General features: G+C 38.2%; 2 protein-coding genes across 2 annotated transcripts; both read right to left on the minus strand.

Annotated features, from left to right (window-relative positions):
* Positions 1–936: 936 nt before the first annotated feature.
* LOC111194348 (uncharacterized) lies at positions 937–3117 on the minus strand (the record flags this gene model as incomplete). The annotated part of the gene is made up of 2 exons (XM_049474301.1): positions 937–2085; positions 2281–3117. Coding segments are annotated over 2 exons (1620 nt in total), but the record flags the coding sequence as incomplete, so codon positions are not given.
* Position 3118: 1 nt separating this feature from the next.
* LOC125798979 (uncharacterized) lies at positions 3119–6149 on the minus strand. The gene has a single exon (XM_049474353.1). It carries the CDS (start codon positions 4214–4216, stop codon positions 3119–3121), a length of 1098 nt encoding a protein of 365 aa, XP_049330310.1. The 5' UTR covers positions 4217–6149.
* Positions 6150–19517: the final 13368 nt, after the last annotated feature.

Raw genomic sequence — 19517 nt, forward strand, 5'->3', positions numbered from 1 at the left:
ATTTATTTATTTTCATTTAAATTCATATTTTTTCATGGCATGTTTTTTTTTCCATGATTTGAACATAGATTGAACAAGGCCATCAGAATGTTACTATGATGTCCTTGCTCGGCTTCTGTTACCACGTTACCAGTCACTCAGAGGGCATCTTTGCCATTTGTACGTAGGTCCAGCAGCCAAAGCGCCTCTGTGCAGTCCTCGGGCCTGGCCACACTGTGCTCTGACCCTCTTAACATTTACAAACCTCCAACCCCCGAGTCACACACAGCAGCGCTCAGTGAGCTGGCTATGCTAATCGCAAAATAAACACAGCACAATCATTCGCCTGAAACAGATTCGCTGACCCGCCATGTCTACTCGTCCCCCTGTTATTCTAATGCATGCTTCACTGTACCGATGCCGTGCCACTGCTCACGCTGTCTGCTCGCCTCTCGCTTTATCTAACTCTTCCACCCTTCTTTTGGGTCTTCCCTTCTCATTAGCATGCCTCCGATGGCTGTTCTCTGGATCATCCTGATCGATCTCTTAGAGTCTGGTCTACTTAACATCTCTGACGAGGCCTCTAAGTGGTCCAGCACGAACAGAAGCTTAAGCGCTGAAAACAGAGAAGCTGTTTAATTGAAGTTCCCCATGCAATGAATGAACACTCCCACAGTTCATTACCTGCTAAAACGTCCTTAGAAAGGTTTCATCAGTTGGCTGTTGACACTGTAATTTTTCAGGCTTGGTGAACAGCATGTGATTCATATAACAGGTGATTTGCAGCAGGAGTATCTTTTCACAGAGACGTGGGTGCAAATGGAGGCCCACTAGACTTGTACAACACCTACTGAGCTCATGACCATCAGCAGCATTACTTAAGAGGGGAACTTTCAACTCAGTCAAAGTGATTCACAATGGTTTAATGAGAGATAATTCATTGTAGAGAAACTGATATGTCTGCAACACAAATATAGCCATTTTATTTGTGATATAGGTATTTAATTTATGATATAGATTTTTATTTGCCCTGTATAAATAATCTACATTGCAAGGTAGAGTATTGTGCAAATGTTTTAGACACCTATGGGAATTTCAGTAAAGAATAAGTGTCTTGTCTGTGAAGTAAGTGTTTAGTAGCTCAGTAACATTTTACATTACATTTTCGGTATTTAGCAGACGCCCTTATCCAGAGCGACTTACAACAGTGCTTCAAAGTTACTTAAGATATCCAAAGCTAGTTTGTAGACTAGGATCAAGAGATACATAGAACTTAATCATGTTTAGAACCCTAGGAACCTTTTTTTTTTTTTTTTTTTTAGTTTAGGAACTCTTAAAAAGATGTGTCTTCAGTCGACGTTTGAAGACGGCGAGTGACTCTGCTGTTCTGACATCCAGTGGAAGTTCATTCCACCACCTTGGTGCCAGCACAGAGAAGAGTCTGGATGTCTGTTTTCTGTGTGTTTTGAGTGATGGAGGTTCAAGCCGAGCCGTACTGGAAGCTCTAAGAGCTCTTGGTGCAGATCTGGCTTTGACCATCGCCATCAAGTATGAAGGAGCTGGTCCGTTTTTTGCCTTGTAGGCCAGCGTCAGGGTTTTGAATCGGATGCGGGCGGCAACAGGAAGCCAGTGGAGGGAACGCAGCAAAGGAGTCACATGACTGAACTTCGGAAGATTGAAGACGAGTCGTGCTGCAGCATTCTGAATTAATTGTAGTGGTTTGGTGGCTCTCAGTGGAAGACCAGCCAGTAGAGAGTTGCAGTAGTCAAGTCTTGAGATGACAAGAGACTGCACAAGCACCTGAGTGGCTTCCTGAGACAGAAACAGTCGAATTCTTCGGATGTTGTACAGGAGAAATCTGCATGACCGAGTCAGATTTGCAATATGGCTCGAGAATGATAACTGGTCATCCATTACTACACCAAGGCTTCGTGCTTCTGCCGATGGAGTGACCAGTGAGTTGTCGAAAGAGATGGAGATATTGTTGTGAAGGCTCGTAGTTCCTGGGATGAACAGAAGGTCAGTCTTGCTGGGGTTGAGTTTTAGGTGATGAGAACTCATCCACATCGAGACATCACTGAGACATGCTGAGATGCGGGATGAAACCTGAGTGTCGGAAGGAGGAAAAGAAAGGATTAGTTGAGTGTCGTCCGCATAGCAGTGGTATGAGAATCCATGAGAAGATATTATTTCACCCAGAGAGCGAGTATAGAGTGAGAAAAGAAGAGGACCAAGCACCGAGCCTTGTGGAACCCCAGTGGAGAGTCTGCATGGAGCAGATGTTGCCCCTTGCCAAGTTACCTGGTAGGAACGGTCCTCCAGGTACGATGCAAACCACTGCCATGCAGAGCCAGTGATTCCAAGGCTGGTGAGGATGGAAAGGAGAATGCTGTGGTTGACCGTGTCGAAAGCAGCAGAGAGATCAAGGAGAATCAGAACAGATGACAGGTTGGTTGCTTTTGCTGCATGGAGCTTCTCTGTAACTGCAATGAGGGCAGTTTCAGTAGAGTGTGCAGGTTTGAAGCCAGACTGGTTTGGATCCTGAAGATTGTTCTGAGTGAGAAAGAGAGAAAGTTGGTTGTAGACAGCACGCTCAAGGACTTTAGAAAGGAAAGAGAGGAGAGAAACTGGCCTGTAGTTGCCAACATCCAAGCTGTCTAGAGTTGGTTTCTTCAAGATAGGAACCACTCTGGCAGTCTTAAAAGTTGATGGAACATGACCAGATGATAGAGAGGTGTTAATGATGTGAGTGATGAACGGAAGGAGGTCAGGAGCAATTGTCTGAAAGAGGGAAGATGGTAAAGGGTCAAGTGGGCAAGTGGTTGGATTGTTAGAATGTAGAAGATGAAGGATTTCATCTGTGGAAAGCAGAGAGAAGTGAGACAGAGAAGTAGAATGTGGAAGATAGAGCTTGGTGGGAAGGTTAGAGGCAGGGGGAAAGGATTGGCGGATATTTGCTACTTTCTCCTTAAAGAAGTTGACAAAATCATCCGGGGAGAGGGTTGTGGGAGGTTGAGGAGTGGGAGGGTTTAGCAGAGATGAGAAGATGGTGAAGAGTTTGCGAGGGTCAGATGCTGATTCTTCCAGTTTCCTTTTGTAGAAAGAGGATTTTGCAGCAGTTACCTCTTTAACCTCTTTTTTAGTTACCTGTTGAAAATCGGGATAGGAGAGATTGGTAAGAGCAAAGGTCTGAGTATTGTTGAGATTTTTTCCACTTTCTCTCGGCTAGCCTTAGCTCTCTACGGTTGTTGCGTAGAACATCCGACAGCCATGGGGTGGCTGGAGAGGATTTTGCTGGCCTTGAAGTAAGAGGAGAGAGAGTGTTGATGGAAGAGGTGATAGATGAGAGGAAGGTGTTGGTAGCTGTTTCCAGAGGGAGGGAAGAGAAGGAGTCAGGATTCGGAAGAGTGGTCAAGATAGTTGAGGCAAGAGAGGAGGGAGATATAGCACGAAGATTGCGATGAGTAGTGGAAGTTGAAGGGGTTGTGTTTGTAGGAAGAGCAGGAAGAGAGAGCGTGAAGGATAGGAAGTGATGGTCAGAGAAATCTAGAGGAGTCACAGTTAGATCCAGAGCTGGAGCAGGTCTGCTAAAGACAAGGTCTAGAGTGTTTCCTGCTCTGTGAGTTGGAGCAGACAGATTGAGGGAGAGAGAAAAAGAAGACAGAAGTGGAAGAAGACAGGATGACTGTAGTTTCTCTGAGGGGAGGTTGAAGTCACTAAGGAGGATAAGTGAGGATTCAACCGGTAACCCACTCAGGAGAGTGTCCAGTTCATCAATGAAGTTGCCCAGTGGGCCAGGAGGACGATAGAGAACAATGATATGGAGTTTGACAGGAAAAGAGATAGTGACAGCATGAAATTCAAAAGAAGAGATGTCAAGATGCAGAAAAGAGAGTACAGTGAAGGACCACTTACGAGACAGAAGGCCAGTTCCACCACCCCTGCTGGTTGGCCGTGGAGAGTGGGAGAAGGCGAAAGCAGATGACAGGGCAGCTGGAGTTGCAGAGTTCTCTGGAGTGATCCAAGTCTCAGTCAGAGCCAGGAAGTCCAGAGATTGAGCAGAGGCAAGAGTTGTGATGAAGTCAGCCTTCAGAACTGCAGAATGGCAATTCCAGAGTCCCCCATGCACCAACACCTGAGAACTTAGTGAACTAGGTGGGTACAACAGGTTGCTAGGATTGCGGTTTCTGCATGAGAAATTCTTGTTACGTTTTACTTCATATATGATTATTTGCATCTTATCAAATCATATGTGGTGCTTTTTCCAGGTTTTTGTGGTGCTTTTTTTGCTGAAATAAATGTATTAGTGTAATTTGCTTTGGTGCCTAAAACTTTTGCACAGTATTGTATATCTACAGACAGAGGGAAATGCTCAGGTTCCTTATGCTTTAACAGTTTTGTTAGCTATTTTGCTGGAAACAGGCTATTGTAGGGCTGTTTAAGAGAGCAGTGTTTCAGCCAGCAGCTTTTCACGCCTTATACAAGATCAGTACTGGCTACCATGGCAAGAGTGGAGACAGAAACACTGCCACTGTGAGCCGGTTATTCAATCAAGCCTTTTCACAGCAACCAAACACATGACACCAGTTAAGTGCACAATATGCATGACTAAAACACATCCAGGCCTGCAACAGCTACTGCACCATGTAAAATACTAAAAAGACCATTTTTTATTACTATTACTATTGTTCTGCTGTTGTTGTAACATACCTGTTATAACAATAATCTATAGACATATTAGACCAACTTTTTATGTTGATCTTCAGATTGTTATTGTCAAACACAAACATTAAACACTTTTATTGTTGCTGTAATTATCATTATTAATAATGAATTACTATTATATTATAGCTCAGTGTCACACATTAGACCCGCATATCACTGCAGTTTTATTGCAGAATTGTTATTATTATTATTATTATTATTAAAAACTGTTACTATAGAAACAATACTAATAGAAGTAGTATACCACATCTGCTTAGTCATACTAAGCAAACCTAATATACCTACTATTATTGCTGTTATGACTGTAATATTATTGTTTCATAATATCATGGCCTTCATGATACTGCAGTTGTTAGTAGAAGTGTCAATAATATAAGTAGTAGTCATAGTAGAATGTTCCTAGAAATATTAGATCTATTTATAACTACAGCTGTTAAAATTAACAACAGTTTCAATGTGTTGAAAATATCTTTATGTCTTTATCTCTCTTGAACATATATAAGGCCTTCTTAATGCTTTTGGTATTGTTTATGTTGTTTTAACACCATCATTATTATTCATTTTATTATTGTTTATGTCAGGTGTGCACATTTACTGCAGCACAATATAGGCTATACCTGGGCTTGTCACAATAATCACTTTATCGATTTATGATGTAATATATGAACATGACTTCAATTATTTTTTGATGACCTTGATAATGTCCATTGAGCTTCCTTGCATGTTTGTTAACATACAAGCAAACTTCGAATTACATAATATTTTTGCTATAACGGCACCTGCATACACTGAGTGGACTTCTACAGGTGAAGGACAAAAGTATAAATCTTCTAAGTTATTATTATAATTAAGTGCATTGCTCTTTTAAAAGGGTGTATCGGCACAATTACGTGATTATGATATAATATTATTGTTATATCACTGGCATAACAGTATGCATTATTATATGATGAGAATAATACTGCTTATCACATCATTTTCTTGATCATCATATATCGTCCAATAAGATCAGGCCTTACTGTTTATACTGCATACATATATATAAAGCTATAAGGCTACATATAGCTCTTCTCTGACTCTGTGATTAGCACTGATAGGTGACAGCTGATGTCCTGCTTGTAACCCCCACCACACACACACACAAGCCTGACCACAGAAACTTGGGCCAGTCTGCAGCAACAGCAGCCCTGAGCGCGCGGAGCCTGAAGCTGCAGGGCTGGAGACAGAGCAGAGTCCCGGAGGCCTCCATCAGCCCAGCTGCACTGCTGTAACCGAACCCCTCAGCTCGAGCCCAGCGAGATTGACTGCGGCGCGTGTCGAAAAGCACCAAGGACAGCGGTCCGCTCACACACACACACACACACACCAAACACACGGCCCTGAACTAGCGGTGTTTACAGCAGCAGCAGCCTACCTTACAGCACCACCACCACCGGTCTGCTGTGAGGACAAGCAGCAGCAGCGGCATTAGAGGAGCAGCGCTCAGACCGCGCCGCTGTTACAGCCGCTGATTGGGCGCGAGCGCTACGGTTACCGTGTTTATGCCTTGCAGCGCGTGCATGCACGAAGCAGCATCAAATCACAGCACGGGCCCTGCCTGTCGCTGGGCAGCAAAGCTCGAGACACACACACACACATTAGCACAGTACGAACCCCTACCTGTTCCCTGCGACGGCCGTCCTCACATGTCCCGCTGCTCGCGCGCTGATTTAACTACAGTTACTTAGTTAGCTCGCGAGGATGGAGCGCTACGTGCTGCTCGCGTGCGCCATGTTCCGCCTCTCCGCTCTCTCTCTCACACACTCATACACACACACACACACACACCCTGCTCCTGCGCTCCGCTAACGGAGGCTGAAGGCGGGCAGCGCGCGCTAGCGGCTACACTACATCCGGGCCGTTGCGGCGCGCGTGGGCTTGCTTCACGCTCCGGGCCGAACAGCTACAGCTAGAGCTATAGAGCGCGAGCACCTGAGCCGCTGTGCACGCCGGGAGGAGGAGGGATGAGGGGAGAGAGAGAGAGAGAGAGAGAGAGAGAGAGAGAGAGAGAGAGAGAGAGAGAGAGAGAGAGAGAGAAAGAGAAAGAGCGGCCCGCTCGCGCCCCCTCCCTGCCTCCTTCACCTCGCGCACGGGAACCACTACAGAGCACGAGCTCTAGTAACGATAATCATATCACAGCCTCTCTAAACTCGCGAGAGCTGCAGGCTCCGGTCAGCGCGCGCCCCCGTGCCCGCCCGTGCGACAGGTGTGGCCGGAGGGACGGACCGGAGGGGACAGGGGGAGACACGCCCCGCGCAGGGAAGAGAAGAAGGAAGGGATGCAGTAGCATGGGGTGGATGTATGGGGTGGGCGGGCGCGCGCACTGGAGGTCACTTATCGGAGCGCACACAGAGCGCACATCACAGGACTGAAGAGAGCACTAATGCTGTCAGTGTCCGCCTCTGTGCGTCACAGCCGCGGGAGAGAGTGTAAAGATAGCGCCTCTAAGGAGCACGTGATGGAGCGCTGATGGTGGCACTGATTGATGGTAGTGATGAATGTGCAAGGGATCTATCGACTGTGCACAAGTGGGTGACCTGAGGAGAGAAAGCGCGCATGAGCACATCCCCGTGCTCATATGTTGCACACAGATGTTGGTGTAAAATATATACATACAGCTCTGGAAAAAAATAAGAAAACACTTAAAAATTAGTTTCTTTGATTTTACTAAATTGAAAACCTCTGGAGTATAATCAAGAGGAAGATGGATGATCGCAAGCCATCAAACATAAACATAAAGTGACACAAAGTTATCCAAAAGCAGTGTGTAAGACTGGTGGAGGAAAACATGCCAAGATGCATGAAAACTGTGATTAAAATCCAGGGTTATTCCAACAAATATTGATTTCTGAACTCTTTGAAAGCTCTTTGAAAGCTCTGAAAGCTGTAAATGACAATATTTTCATTTGAAACATGGGAGAAATGTTGTCTGTAGTTTATAGAATAAAACAAAAATGTTAATTTTACTCAAACATTTACCTATAAATAGCAAAATCAGATAAACTAATATATTTATATTGATAAACATTACAAGCCAAACAATTGGACACACCTCATTCAATTATTTACACACTAAAAGAAGTACGATAAAAGTATTTTCTTGTACTAAAATGTACACTTTCCATAATTGTTTCCTCAAAGGTAAAATATAGGTATTTATAGGATCAGATGTGTTTCCTCTAAAGTACTAGCCTAACATAACTAAGAGTCTAGCCTAACAGCAGGAAGTACAGATTTGTACCCTTTGACTAGCAATTAAAGGTACATTTGGTATTCTGTATCACTGTACTAATAAACAATATATATTTGAATTATTAATTTTTAATTTGAAAGGCAGATAATTTTGGATCATCAAGTTCTTTACACATATTAAGTTAATGATAATGGTTAGAATCTTTATAATCTTTACTGATACAAAAGACATTGGTACCAAAGGAGATTTTCACTAAAAGGTACTTAATATAAGGTACAGCTACAGCCATAAGCTTTGTACTCTTTTAAGTACAAATCTGTACTTATTTTTTGTAAAAATGTAAACGTATTTGGCTTATTTATGTATTGCAAAAAGGGCTGTCACATTAACATTTTTTGTGGACAATATATCGTCCTAGAAATGATTGTGATAAACAATATTATTATCAGTTTAAGACCATTTAAATGCAGCTGACATAATAATAATACAATAGCATAGAAAAGCAATTATACCATTTTAAAGACACAAACATTGCAATTAAATTAATTATAGTTTGGGAAATATGTACTTTTTTCTTCACCTACTGCAGTTCACACACAGAGTCACAGTTATTGAAGCATTAGTCATTGTAGGACTGGCTAAAATTAACAAAGATACAAATAAACACAGTAGATGATATTACAATATTACTGAGGTAATGTAAATTTATTGTACGGTAAGTCGATAATGTAATTATAATATCAGGTCTAATAAGCAATAGTTTATTGTAAAATGTACTTCTCAAATACTAAAGTTAAAGAACAGTTCTGTGTTATGTAGTTATTACAGAAAATAATGAAAGGCAGAACGGGAGCAGCGAGATCTTCTTATGAAATCAGATTGATCTCTTGATTTTCTCAATGTTGAGGAGCTTCTTGAAACCCAGTGACAGTGCAGAACATCTACCGCTCTGGCTTTAGTGATAATGTGGGTTTGGAATGATTCCTAACATTTTTATAATTGTAACGAGTAATGATGCAGCACATAAACATGTATCAGACTAAAAGTATTAAACTCATTAAACATGTGTAGTGAAGTAAAAGAGAAAGTAGGAGAAAAAAATATTCCAGTAGAGACAGATACAGCATTTCAGCAGTTAAGTACAGTACTGAAGTAGTTTTACTTCGCTACTATTTATCTCTGTTTATTTGAAGCACAGCGTGAAGGAAAAGCAGCAACTATTGTTCAGCACCTACAGGAACTCCTTCAAGAGGCTGAAAAAAAATATTCCAGGTCACTCTACCTCATGAAGACAACGAGATTGAAATGCCAAATGTTTCTGTACGGCATTAATGTCTTTAATATGTAATTAAAAATGTACAAAATCAAAAATAAAAACATTTTAATGAGAAGAGGGGTGTTTTGATACTATTAACATATAATCGCTATAATCAACTTGTGTAATCAAATATTGGAAGGGTAATATAAAATGTTTAAATGTTGTAAATAACAAAATGTTTTGCTCAATAAAATAATTGGAAAATGTGACAATAACGTGCAATAAAGCAAACAATAACCAAGCAATTAACTAACTAAATACATTTTAGCATTTCCATGCCATGAAAATGACTAGCTAGCTTATATAGAAAAAAAGATAACAGCTAGCTAAAAATCAAGTTTACCAAACTTTACCAAGCCAAACTGTCCTAATCTGCCAAAATGATTCAGTTTGGTTGACAGGTTAAATAAACCTATATTATCTAACCCTAAGTTCTGCTATAAATTACCAACAACAAAAACATCAACAAAATATCATATAGCTTTATAAGCTAATAACAGTCTAACTAAAGTCTAGCTACAATCCCAAAGGCAGTGGAAACACTTACTAGCTAACCTAACACAACTAAGTTAGCTAATCTAACCTAGCTATTAGCTAATGGTATCAAGGAGCTACTTTACCCATCCTGTCACAAAAATGCCACACATAATAATTTGGAAAATATTGTTAAAACTCCAGAATTTACTCAAAATACAAAAAACTTAGCATGTTTTACTAATGAGTGAAATTATGTTTTTAAAATGATACTTAGCTACAAAACACTTGCCTGTGAACCTTTCCTGAAGCGCTACTGTGAGCAGTAAAAAACACTGATAGGCACTGGGGGCATAAATAGTTCAAACTTCCAACTAAGCACTGTGGTAAAAAAAAAAAAAGAACCTAGCGACTAAAACAACACAGTGACGATATATAGCCATGGAAAAAACTTTGCTAACTTTGCCCTTTTTTCAGAAAGTATACCACTTTCCCAGGAATGTGTTGTAGTTACAATTGTTATTCACATGTATATATGTTTGTATGTATGTACAGATAGATAATTCTATAGATTTAAAAAATAATGAATAAACAAATAAATAAATACAGTACATATAAAGTAAATTACAATGTGTGTATAATTGGTATTTTTATTTACCAATTTTTATTTTTATTATAGAATTATAGAAACAGTACAATAGAAAAATTAATTATGTGTGCATTTTTCAGGAAACAGTGATGGGGAGGATAAAACCTGTCACTCTAAACTAGCCTTGTACATCACTGACCTGATGGAGTGAGTGCTTATTAGAATAGCCACTGAGGGGCACTAGACACAAATCTGCCACAAGCATCTGCACTGTGTGTGTGTGTAAGGTATATGTTTGTTTCTGTGTAACACATTAGTAATGCCTTCTGTTCCTTGGATTAAATTGGCCGGTCAAGTCCAGGTAATTTATTAGACTTGGGACAAATAAACTAGAATGTAAACACAAGTGAGTGTTTTTTATTTTTTATTTTTTGAATGATTGTTACATAGTAGGAAATGTCTGCACTGGTTTGAGGCCTCAAAATTGGCTTGCTAATAAAAATGGTCATAGAGAACTATAGCTGTGTTTGAAACACACATAATGCTGACTTGTTACCTTGCTGCCCCCACTAGCTATGTCACTTTATAGGCAGTGTAGTGATGAGGGTCTCTGTGTCCAAATCAACAGGTAACTAACTACACAGGAAATTTGGCTATGTTAAATCAACACTGTTAGTGTTAAATCAACACTTATTAGTGTTAAACTATACACTCTCAGTGTTAATTTAACACTAACAGTGTTGATTTAACACTGCCAAATTTCCTGTGTATATGTCCTGATGTTGCCAGGGAATGAACAGGTTACTGTTAGATATGAGTGTGAGGTAGATTGTTGAAATTAGCTGTTACAATTTCACAGGATAAGGCTTGATTACTGAACTTTAATTCAGACAGAACTGGGTGCCTTCCTGTTTCAGAATCCTGGCCTGGGGTAGGCAGAGTTCCTTATATTTCAGACACAGTAAAAGTTAGTCCAATGGTAGTGCAGAGGGCAAGATTAGCCCTCAGTGCATGTCGGCCGTAATAAAATCCTTGTAATTACAAGAATTAAAGAGGTCACCACTCTGTTGGATGAAGAATATTAGTCTCTGCTATTAGCTTTCAATTATAGCTCGTCATATACACACTTTTTCCAGGCTCATAAAATCACTTTCATACCAAGTGACACAGTAAATTGAATCAATTATAGGAGTGGACGTGGCTCTGTCCCCATGACAACAGCTCCCTGTCTATCCTGATTTCCTCCAAGACTGGGTCAAACCAGTGCACCCTGTGAAGGGCTTCCAGCGTTTGCAATGAAACAGCACTTTGGACCTTAGCCAGGATTTTTTTTTTCTTCTACAGAGACAGCATGGCTTATCAGCATTCGACTAATGCAGGCGCTTTGTAGTTGGCAACCCTCCCCCTTCCCACAATCCTCTCATGTCTGCCTGACAGCATCCTTCCTCATGCTGCACAGCGACGGGAGCTGATTGGCCAGAAAAGGAATGGCTTTAATACACTGATTGCATTACCAGCACAGCTCTGATTCCTTAGCACCACCTTCTCTTTTAATTTAACAATATTGCTTTTCATTTCAGACATAAAGTAGGCTGTGGGGTTGAGTGTGTGGATAATGACGTTGCTTGAGAACTGCTTAATCCTCCAGTTTCTTCCGTTTGTTGCACATTACCTAATTTACCTCATAATCATGGATTTAAACTCTTGGATGCCAATGACAAAAATCATTTCAATCACAAAATTACATTTTCACTTACATTTATTGAATGTTGGCAAAAGCTCTTATCCAGAATGACAAAAGTGCTTAGTCATTCACTCAGAATATCCAAAGTTAGTATTGATAGAAGCCTAATTAAAGATAATTTAAGTTCTTTTCCTACTAGAAATAAGCCACAAAAATCATATTGCTAGAAATACATTCAGAATGTATGTAAACTATGCAAAAAAAAAAAACAAGAAAAGAACAAGAGCAACACATGGTGCAATATAAGCTTTAGTAGATACCTATTTTCTTATCAAGAGCTCAGTACCTGCCCTATTTATGTTCCATGAAGAGTCTTTCATAACTGACTGTACACCAGGAATCCAAAACATTATGCCTACCCACAGACATAACATTGAAAGACTTTGGTTGTCTCTTAGCAAAGTCACACACCAAGGTCTGGGATATACAGTCAGGTTTATATATATGTTTGGATTTTGACATAATATTTGCATTTTTGGCATTTTTGTACAGAAAGCAATTGAAATGTGATTTCAGTATAGTCTTTTAGCATAGCTTTTATGGGTTTAACGAAATATTTTTTATAAGGACTCAAAAGTAAAAAACATCATTATAAATATAAAGAGTGTGTTAATACTTGAAGGCAAATCCTTTGCAGTCAATACCTGTCTGAAGTCTGAACCCATGGATATCCCCAAACGCTGAGTGTCCTCCCCTGAGAGGCTTTGGCAGGTCTTTACTTTAGCCGTTTTTAGTTGCTGCCTCTTTGAGGGTCTTTCTGCTTCAATTTTGTCTTCCGTCAGTGAAAAGCTATTCAACTAGGTAAAGGTCTAGAGGCTGACTAAGCTGTTTGAGACCATTCCATTTATTTGCTTGATTGTGTGATAGGTTTTGTGTCATTATTCACCTGTACACTTGCCAAAACATCCTGCCATTTTTATTCACAGAACTTTATTAATCAACACCAGTGATCTGGTTCAATTGGCAGCTGTGAAATCCATGCCATTGCTTTACATTCTAAACATTTCGGTCCTTCTTCATACTCAAGTAATCCTGTTTTCCTCTATACATGTTTTTTTATAAATGCTTTAGCAGCTAAATGTGACATTTCTGTGAATGTGTTTATCCTTTTGTTCTTGCCTGATCTTTAACCTTGTTAAACAATTATTGTAACTAGTGATGATAGATGTTTGTGACAACCCTTGATTAAAAAATAAACATATTGATTAAAAAACAGTGTTTCTTTACACAATTATATAATTTTATTCAATAGTCTTTTGTTGTTATCCAGGTGTTCACCAGTGCATTCCTTACTTTTTTTTAAATTAACTTGATTTTTGTCACTTCTTTAGTTTCTAGTATCTCCCTGTTAGGCTTATTTAGTTTCAGCCTAATTTAATTAATAGTCTTCTTTACTTATATCTCTTTGGAAATGCACATTGATCTGTGAACAGTTACCAAATAAAAAACAGCAGTTTGAATTAACTCCAAGTCTTCAAGGGTGGTTTAGCAGGCAGGGATTTAGCCTAGTCCTGCAATACATTTTCTCTATTCATCCCTATTCAGAAAGCTATGTAGTAATAGACTAGTCTTAATACCTGTCTGAGTTCTTTGTCCTATTACTTTTGAGCCTGTGAAAAAGTACATACTATATATAATCTTCAGTATATGTTAGATATCCTCTATCAGACCTCAGACCTAACACCTATAATGGTTAAATAAAACTATCAGTTCAGAATTTATTTTAACAGGGTTGAAATAATACTGTAAAACAATATTCTGTGTATGTTTAATGTTTAGACCATTACAAGAGGAGGATGATTTCTTATTTTAAGGTTTTGGTTCCTCTTAAGGTTTCTTCCTCTTGCTCTTATTAGACATTTCCCTCATCACTGTCACTCGGTGCTTACTCATTGCAAACGTTCACCCACATTTCTGTAAAGCAGGTTTTGTGACAACATCTAATCTAAACAGTGCTACACACATACACACACACACACACACACACACACACACACACACACACACATATATATTGATTTGATTCCAAAAGACATACAGTACATTCCTGTGCATTTATCAGACTTTTGTTTGATTGAATGTTGTAAGGTATCATTTTTATTTTTCAAAGGAGTCTACTGCATACAATCTGACATTAAAGTAATTGAGCATACTGTACATCCGGTTCATTTGTTTAGTGACTGAACAAAAAACCTGGCATGTATAATAACTTATTTTATTGTTCGTTTGCAATAAAGTTTAGTGAAAGCACTGGATAGACTGTTCTCTAAATGTGTTCTTCTCTTGAATCAGTTCATAAAGGATATCTTTCTACATTCTGTCACTTCAGAGCTTCTTCTTTAGATCTAAATAACATCCATCCTCTTCATCTGTCTGATTTATCCACTGTCTCACCACAGGAGCATCACTCTCATACAGGCTGTATGAACCCAACTGTAAACTCAGAATGTATATAAAACTGATATTTAGAATGTGAAGAAATCTTAACAATACTTCTTGATGTTTTTCCAAATTTGTAAATTTCGTCATGTCATATGCAAAAAAAAAAAAAAATATATATATATATATATATATATATATATATATATATGGTGAAGCAAATAGTGATGCATTATGGTTTCAGCTTCAAGTTTAATCTGTGCTTTATTTTATTATTGATACAGTGTCTACAGCATACATTTACTGATGAATGTGTTGCATTCTAATGAATAACTATGTAATGATAATTTTGTTAGAAATCAAATAATTTTTGTTTCACTTTTTGTTTTATTAGGACTTACATTTCTTCATTCATATTATAAGGTCTTAAATAGAACAGAAATACCTATATATGCATTTTATGAAGGAAATATTAAATATTAGAGAAAAATAGACAGACCAGTAGATATGTTATGATAATTTCATGACCATAAAGGGAATGACCATGTGGGAAATTTAGTAGTACAGGTGTATTGAAAGAGACAGAGAGAAAGGGAGGCTGAACATTAGCACAGTGACTGTGAAGAACAAGTTAAGGCTGGTTAAAGCCGGTTTAAACATAATAATGTGATAACAGTGGCTTTGTTATTAGTGTATGGGAAAACTGTACATCACTCATTAATGTCTTAAAAAATAAGACATATAAGAAGAAGTAGACAATTAAAAAAATAGTGATTTGTCTTGCAAATTCCCAACACAGAAAAATAGTCAATATATGTTTTTTTATTGAACGGACTAATGCATATATGAAATATTTTATCCATCTACCTATATGTCTGTATACCATTAATCCAGCTATAAGTCTATCCTCCTGACAGTGTTCATCCATACATCTCAGTACTCTCCACTGAGGTGGTGTACAAGGGCAAAATTGCAAAAAATGTGTTACTATTCAATTTCTCTGAATTTGACTGTATATCTCAGATCATGACCACTAGCCTGTGAGACCACTAGCCCATCTATATGTTGATCCTTTTCATTTTTATTTAATTTGTCCATCTGTCTATGTATTTCTATATACATTTAGCTGGGTGTTTATTTCTGCCATCTATGCATGTACATATCTATCCATCTGTTTACCCATCTACCTATCCATTTATTCATACATCTATAAATCTGTTTATCTGTCTGTTTGTCTGCCATATCTCCGTTTATATATCTATTTCTCCAACTATTTACCATTTACCTTTCCATCATCCATATATCTGTTTTAGCTGTCTGTGTATCCATCTATACAACTATCAACAATCCATCTGCTTATCTGTGCAGCCATCTACTTATCCATCCATCTGTTCATCTGTATGTCTATACATCTATAATCCAGCTGTCTGTCTGTATGTGTATCCATCCACCCAACTGTGAAAATAATATGATTCTAAATTTATTTCCCACATATTTATCATCAGTGTTGTCCTCAGCATCTGTAACTGGGAAAATAAAGTCTCTAGTGTCTCTCCACCTCAGCTCCAGTAAACCACAGCAGTGTTCTTATTCTCTGCCTCTTGCATTCAAATTAAATTATGTAAATGAGTGGAGTGGTGTGTTGTGCTGTGTTGTGTTGTTAAGGACGATTCAGGGTGCTTGATGTGGAGCCAAGCTGCAAAGCAGTTCCTGAGTTAGGCAGTAGATCTTAGATAATCAGGTACAAACCCAAACAGCCCACAGTGCTTGAGACACTTTATTGCAGCAGGTAGTTGGAGTTCAGGTTGGTATGGCTCCATGTTGTTGACATTACTGCTACCTGCTGGGAGGGCTACAGGAGACGCAAGGCCTGTCAGCACCCATGACGTCACACGACACAGATAAGGCCTGAAAATAGCAGCTCTCACAGCTGCGTTCAGCACCAAAAACACCCATAGTCTCTAAATGGCACAACTGCCAAAGCAATTTACACCGACTTTAAGAAATTAAGGTAGTGAAGGAAGTGTTAAAGGATAAGAAGGACTATGATTAAAACATTTATTCAAGATTTATCACCTGTATGAGCTAAATATGGATAAAGCAGCACTTGCTGGAAAATAAGTCTTTAAAATAATAACTGAATAATAAGATTCCACTCCTTTTCTGAAAACTAGTGTAGGACAGTGTAGGTCATAAACACAAGGTTTAGGTATTTTTGCAGTAGCCCTTATTGCAAAGTTGTTAATCTCTGTGCAGATATAGCTTTCCCTACATGGAGGTTAAGAAAAATGAAAAAAATGATATGCAACAGAGACTTCAGGCACCTTCCAATCCTCTTCCAGTTCATATCATATTATTTCCTAACAGTATCCTCCGATAATCTGTCCAATGCAGCTCAAAGTGTTGAGAGTGCATCCAATAGCATCACACATGTTTCCAATAAGGGGATATGTCTGGCAATGTGACTGGTCATTGGAATAAAAAAATATTATGATGTTGATTTTGTAAGTTTACCCTGTTCAAAAGACATGATCAGTCTTATGATCATAATTTTTACTGTAGGTTTATTTTGACCGAGAGACAGAATATCAACTAAAAGTCCAGGACAAAAAGATTAAATAAATTAATTTGTATTTGTTTAACTGAAATAAGTATTTGATCCTTTACCAACCAGCAAGAATTCTGCCCCCTACAGAACAGTTTGTGGCTTTTTAATGATCTCAAGGGAGCTGGGAGACCAGTAACCAAGAAAACCATGTGTCACACGCTTCACTCGAATGGACTAAGATCCTGCAGTTCATCTGCTGAAGAAGACTCATTTACAGCTCCCTCCTAAGATGTGTGCAAACCTGGTGACCAACTAAAAGAAATGTCTGAACTCTGTGCTTACCAACAAGATTTTTCTAACGATGTACTAAGTCACATTTTGCTTGAGGATAAAAAAATTATTTCACCTAATCAAACACAAATTAATAAAATTAAATAATTATTTTCAAGGCAAGGTCTTGAGATTCTGCAAGCCATTGGGTTCTTCCTCTCTGTGGTTCATGTAGGTCTCCTCGACATTTCATGTTGTTGGTGCATGCCTTCTTCTATCCACCGCCTCTAAAAGCATGCTATAGTAATATTCACATGACTAGTAAAGCATATAATATGTCCATAAACCCATTCTTCTTCCTAGAGCCTTACAAAGCACATTTTTTTAGAAATATACTTAACATGCAAAAAAGCTACCAACAACAAAGGGATGATCTTATGTAGCTAATCTGGGACAGCAATAGGTCTCATTCTTGATTGTCCATGCACGACCAAAACTTGACTTGTTTGCTTTTCTCATGATGTCAAATCTACCTACCAGTTTCAAACCTGTTGGCTGACTCCATTGAGGTGCATTTGTTTATTTTATTCATTTCGTTTATATTAGTCTAAATCAGCATATATACTATATGCAAATCCTTATGCACAGGTCATAACAGTAACCAGCAGTGTTGTCTGAGTTTTTTCAAAGCATTTTCAAGCTTTTGAAATCTTACATTAATAATTGGTACCTCTCAGCAATTGTCAAGATATCGATGGTGTCCTGTTCAACTGTGCAGAATTGCCTACCCAATCTTTCGAGAAGAGTCATTAGAAAGAAACTTTACCTCTTACGTGCAGCCTTGTCACATAACATAACATTGTAAGTATGTTACAAAACCTCTATAAAAGCTCTTGTAAGCATATTGAGACATTCTATAAACATAACCCACTTACTACAGTTTTAGCAGGCTCAGAACCTTAATTACATTATTTTATTGTATTATTTATATACAGCTATGGACTGCCCTTTCTAATGTGCATGAAAATTTCATGAGAGACGGATCAATAGCACACACATACAGTTATTGTAATTCATGCGTATATTTATTAATATTGCTATATATATATATATATATATATATATATATATATATATATATATATATATATATATATATATATTCTTCTGTTTATTTATACCTACCATCAGTATGACATCATTCACACATCTCTTACTGAACAGAGTGTAACTGAAAGGCCTCTGTGAGTGGCACATGGCGGGTGCTTAGAGGACAATACTAGCTTTCGTTAGCTATAGGCTACTGTGTTAATTATCAGTGTTGATACAGATACTGCTACAAATTCTACAGCCCATATACCAGGCGACCTGAGATTAGATGCACCCACACACACACTCCCACACACACTCAGTAACTGCACAGTATGGTAGGCCACAGCTGGCATTGTGTTCTCCAGCAGGATGTCTTTGTGTGCATAGAGCCATGGTAGATAACATTCTTCATTGTGCATAGAAAACATGGACAACAACCATTCAGCTGTCTAACTGCTGAACGTTAACCAAATGATGACTTCCATGTGCTCTTCTGTTCTTCCCTCATGACACCAATCACTTCACTGAAAATGTGGATATATAGTTTATAATAAATGAACAAAGAGGAGCTTGACATTTTCTTTACTATAATTCCAATAAAACATAAGAAAATGTTTCAATTATAGGTTGGAAATGAAATTTGGTGACCATCCAGGGCACCAAAATATTGCTCAATAAATAAAATGTAAATATGTTTTGAATAGTTTTAATTATATAGACCGTTTTAGAGGAATATTCATGAGCGTAGGAAGTGACGTCGCTGTTCCTAGGACACTTCCGTTCAGCGGTAAACAGCGTTCAAAAGAGTGGACGTAACTTTTTAATTTAACATGAATGCAAACTTTACCTAATCTGAGAGTCACAAACATTGAAAATTAGGTCAAATTGTTCTTTGAACAAGTAAACTATGGAGGACCAAAAATTACATAAGTATAAATAAATACACATATAAATGTATAAGTATGTAAACAAATAAATGAATAAATAAATTAATGTTGAAATTAATAAATATATATGTAAATGCACATATAAATGTATATATAAATATATATATATATATATATATATATATATATATATATATATATATATATATATATATATATATAAATAAATACGTGCACAAATAATTGTACAGGTAAATAAATTAATTAATAAATACATTTC

This window comes from Astyanax mexicanus, chromosome 1, assembly GCF_023375975.1.
Source record: "Astyanax mexicanus isolate ESR-SI-001 chromosome 1, AstMex3_surface, whole genome shotgun sequence".
Lineage (NCBI taxonomy): Eukaryota > Metazoa > Chordata > Actinopteri > Characiformes > Acestrorhamphidae > Astyanax > Astyanax mexicanus.

What these genes read in the sequence shown, in the direction of transcription:
- LOC125798979 (XM_049474353.1), bottom strand. Translation starts at nt 4,216, where the DNA reads ATGCAAATAATCATATATGAAGTAAAACGTAACAAGAATTTCTCATGC.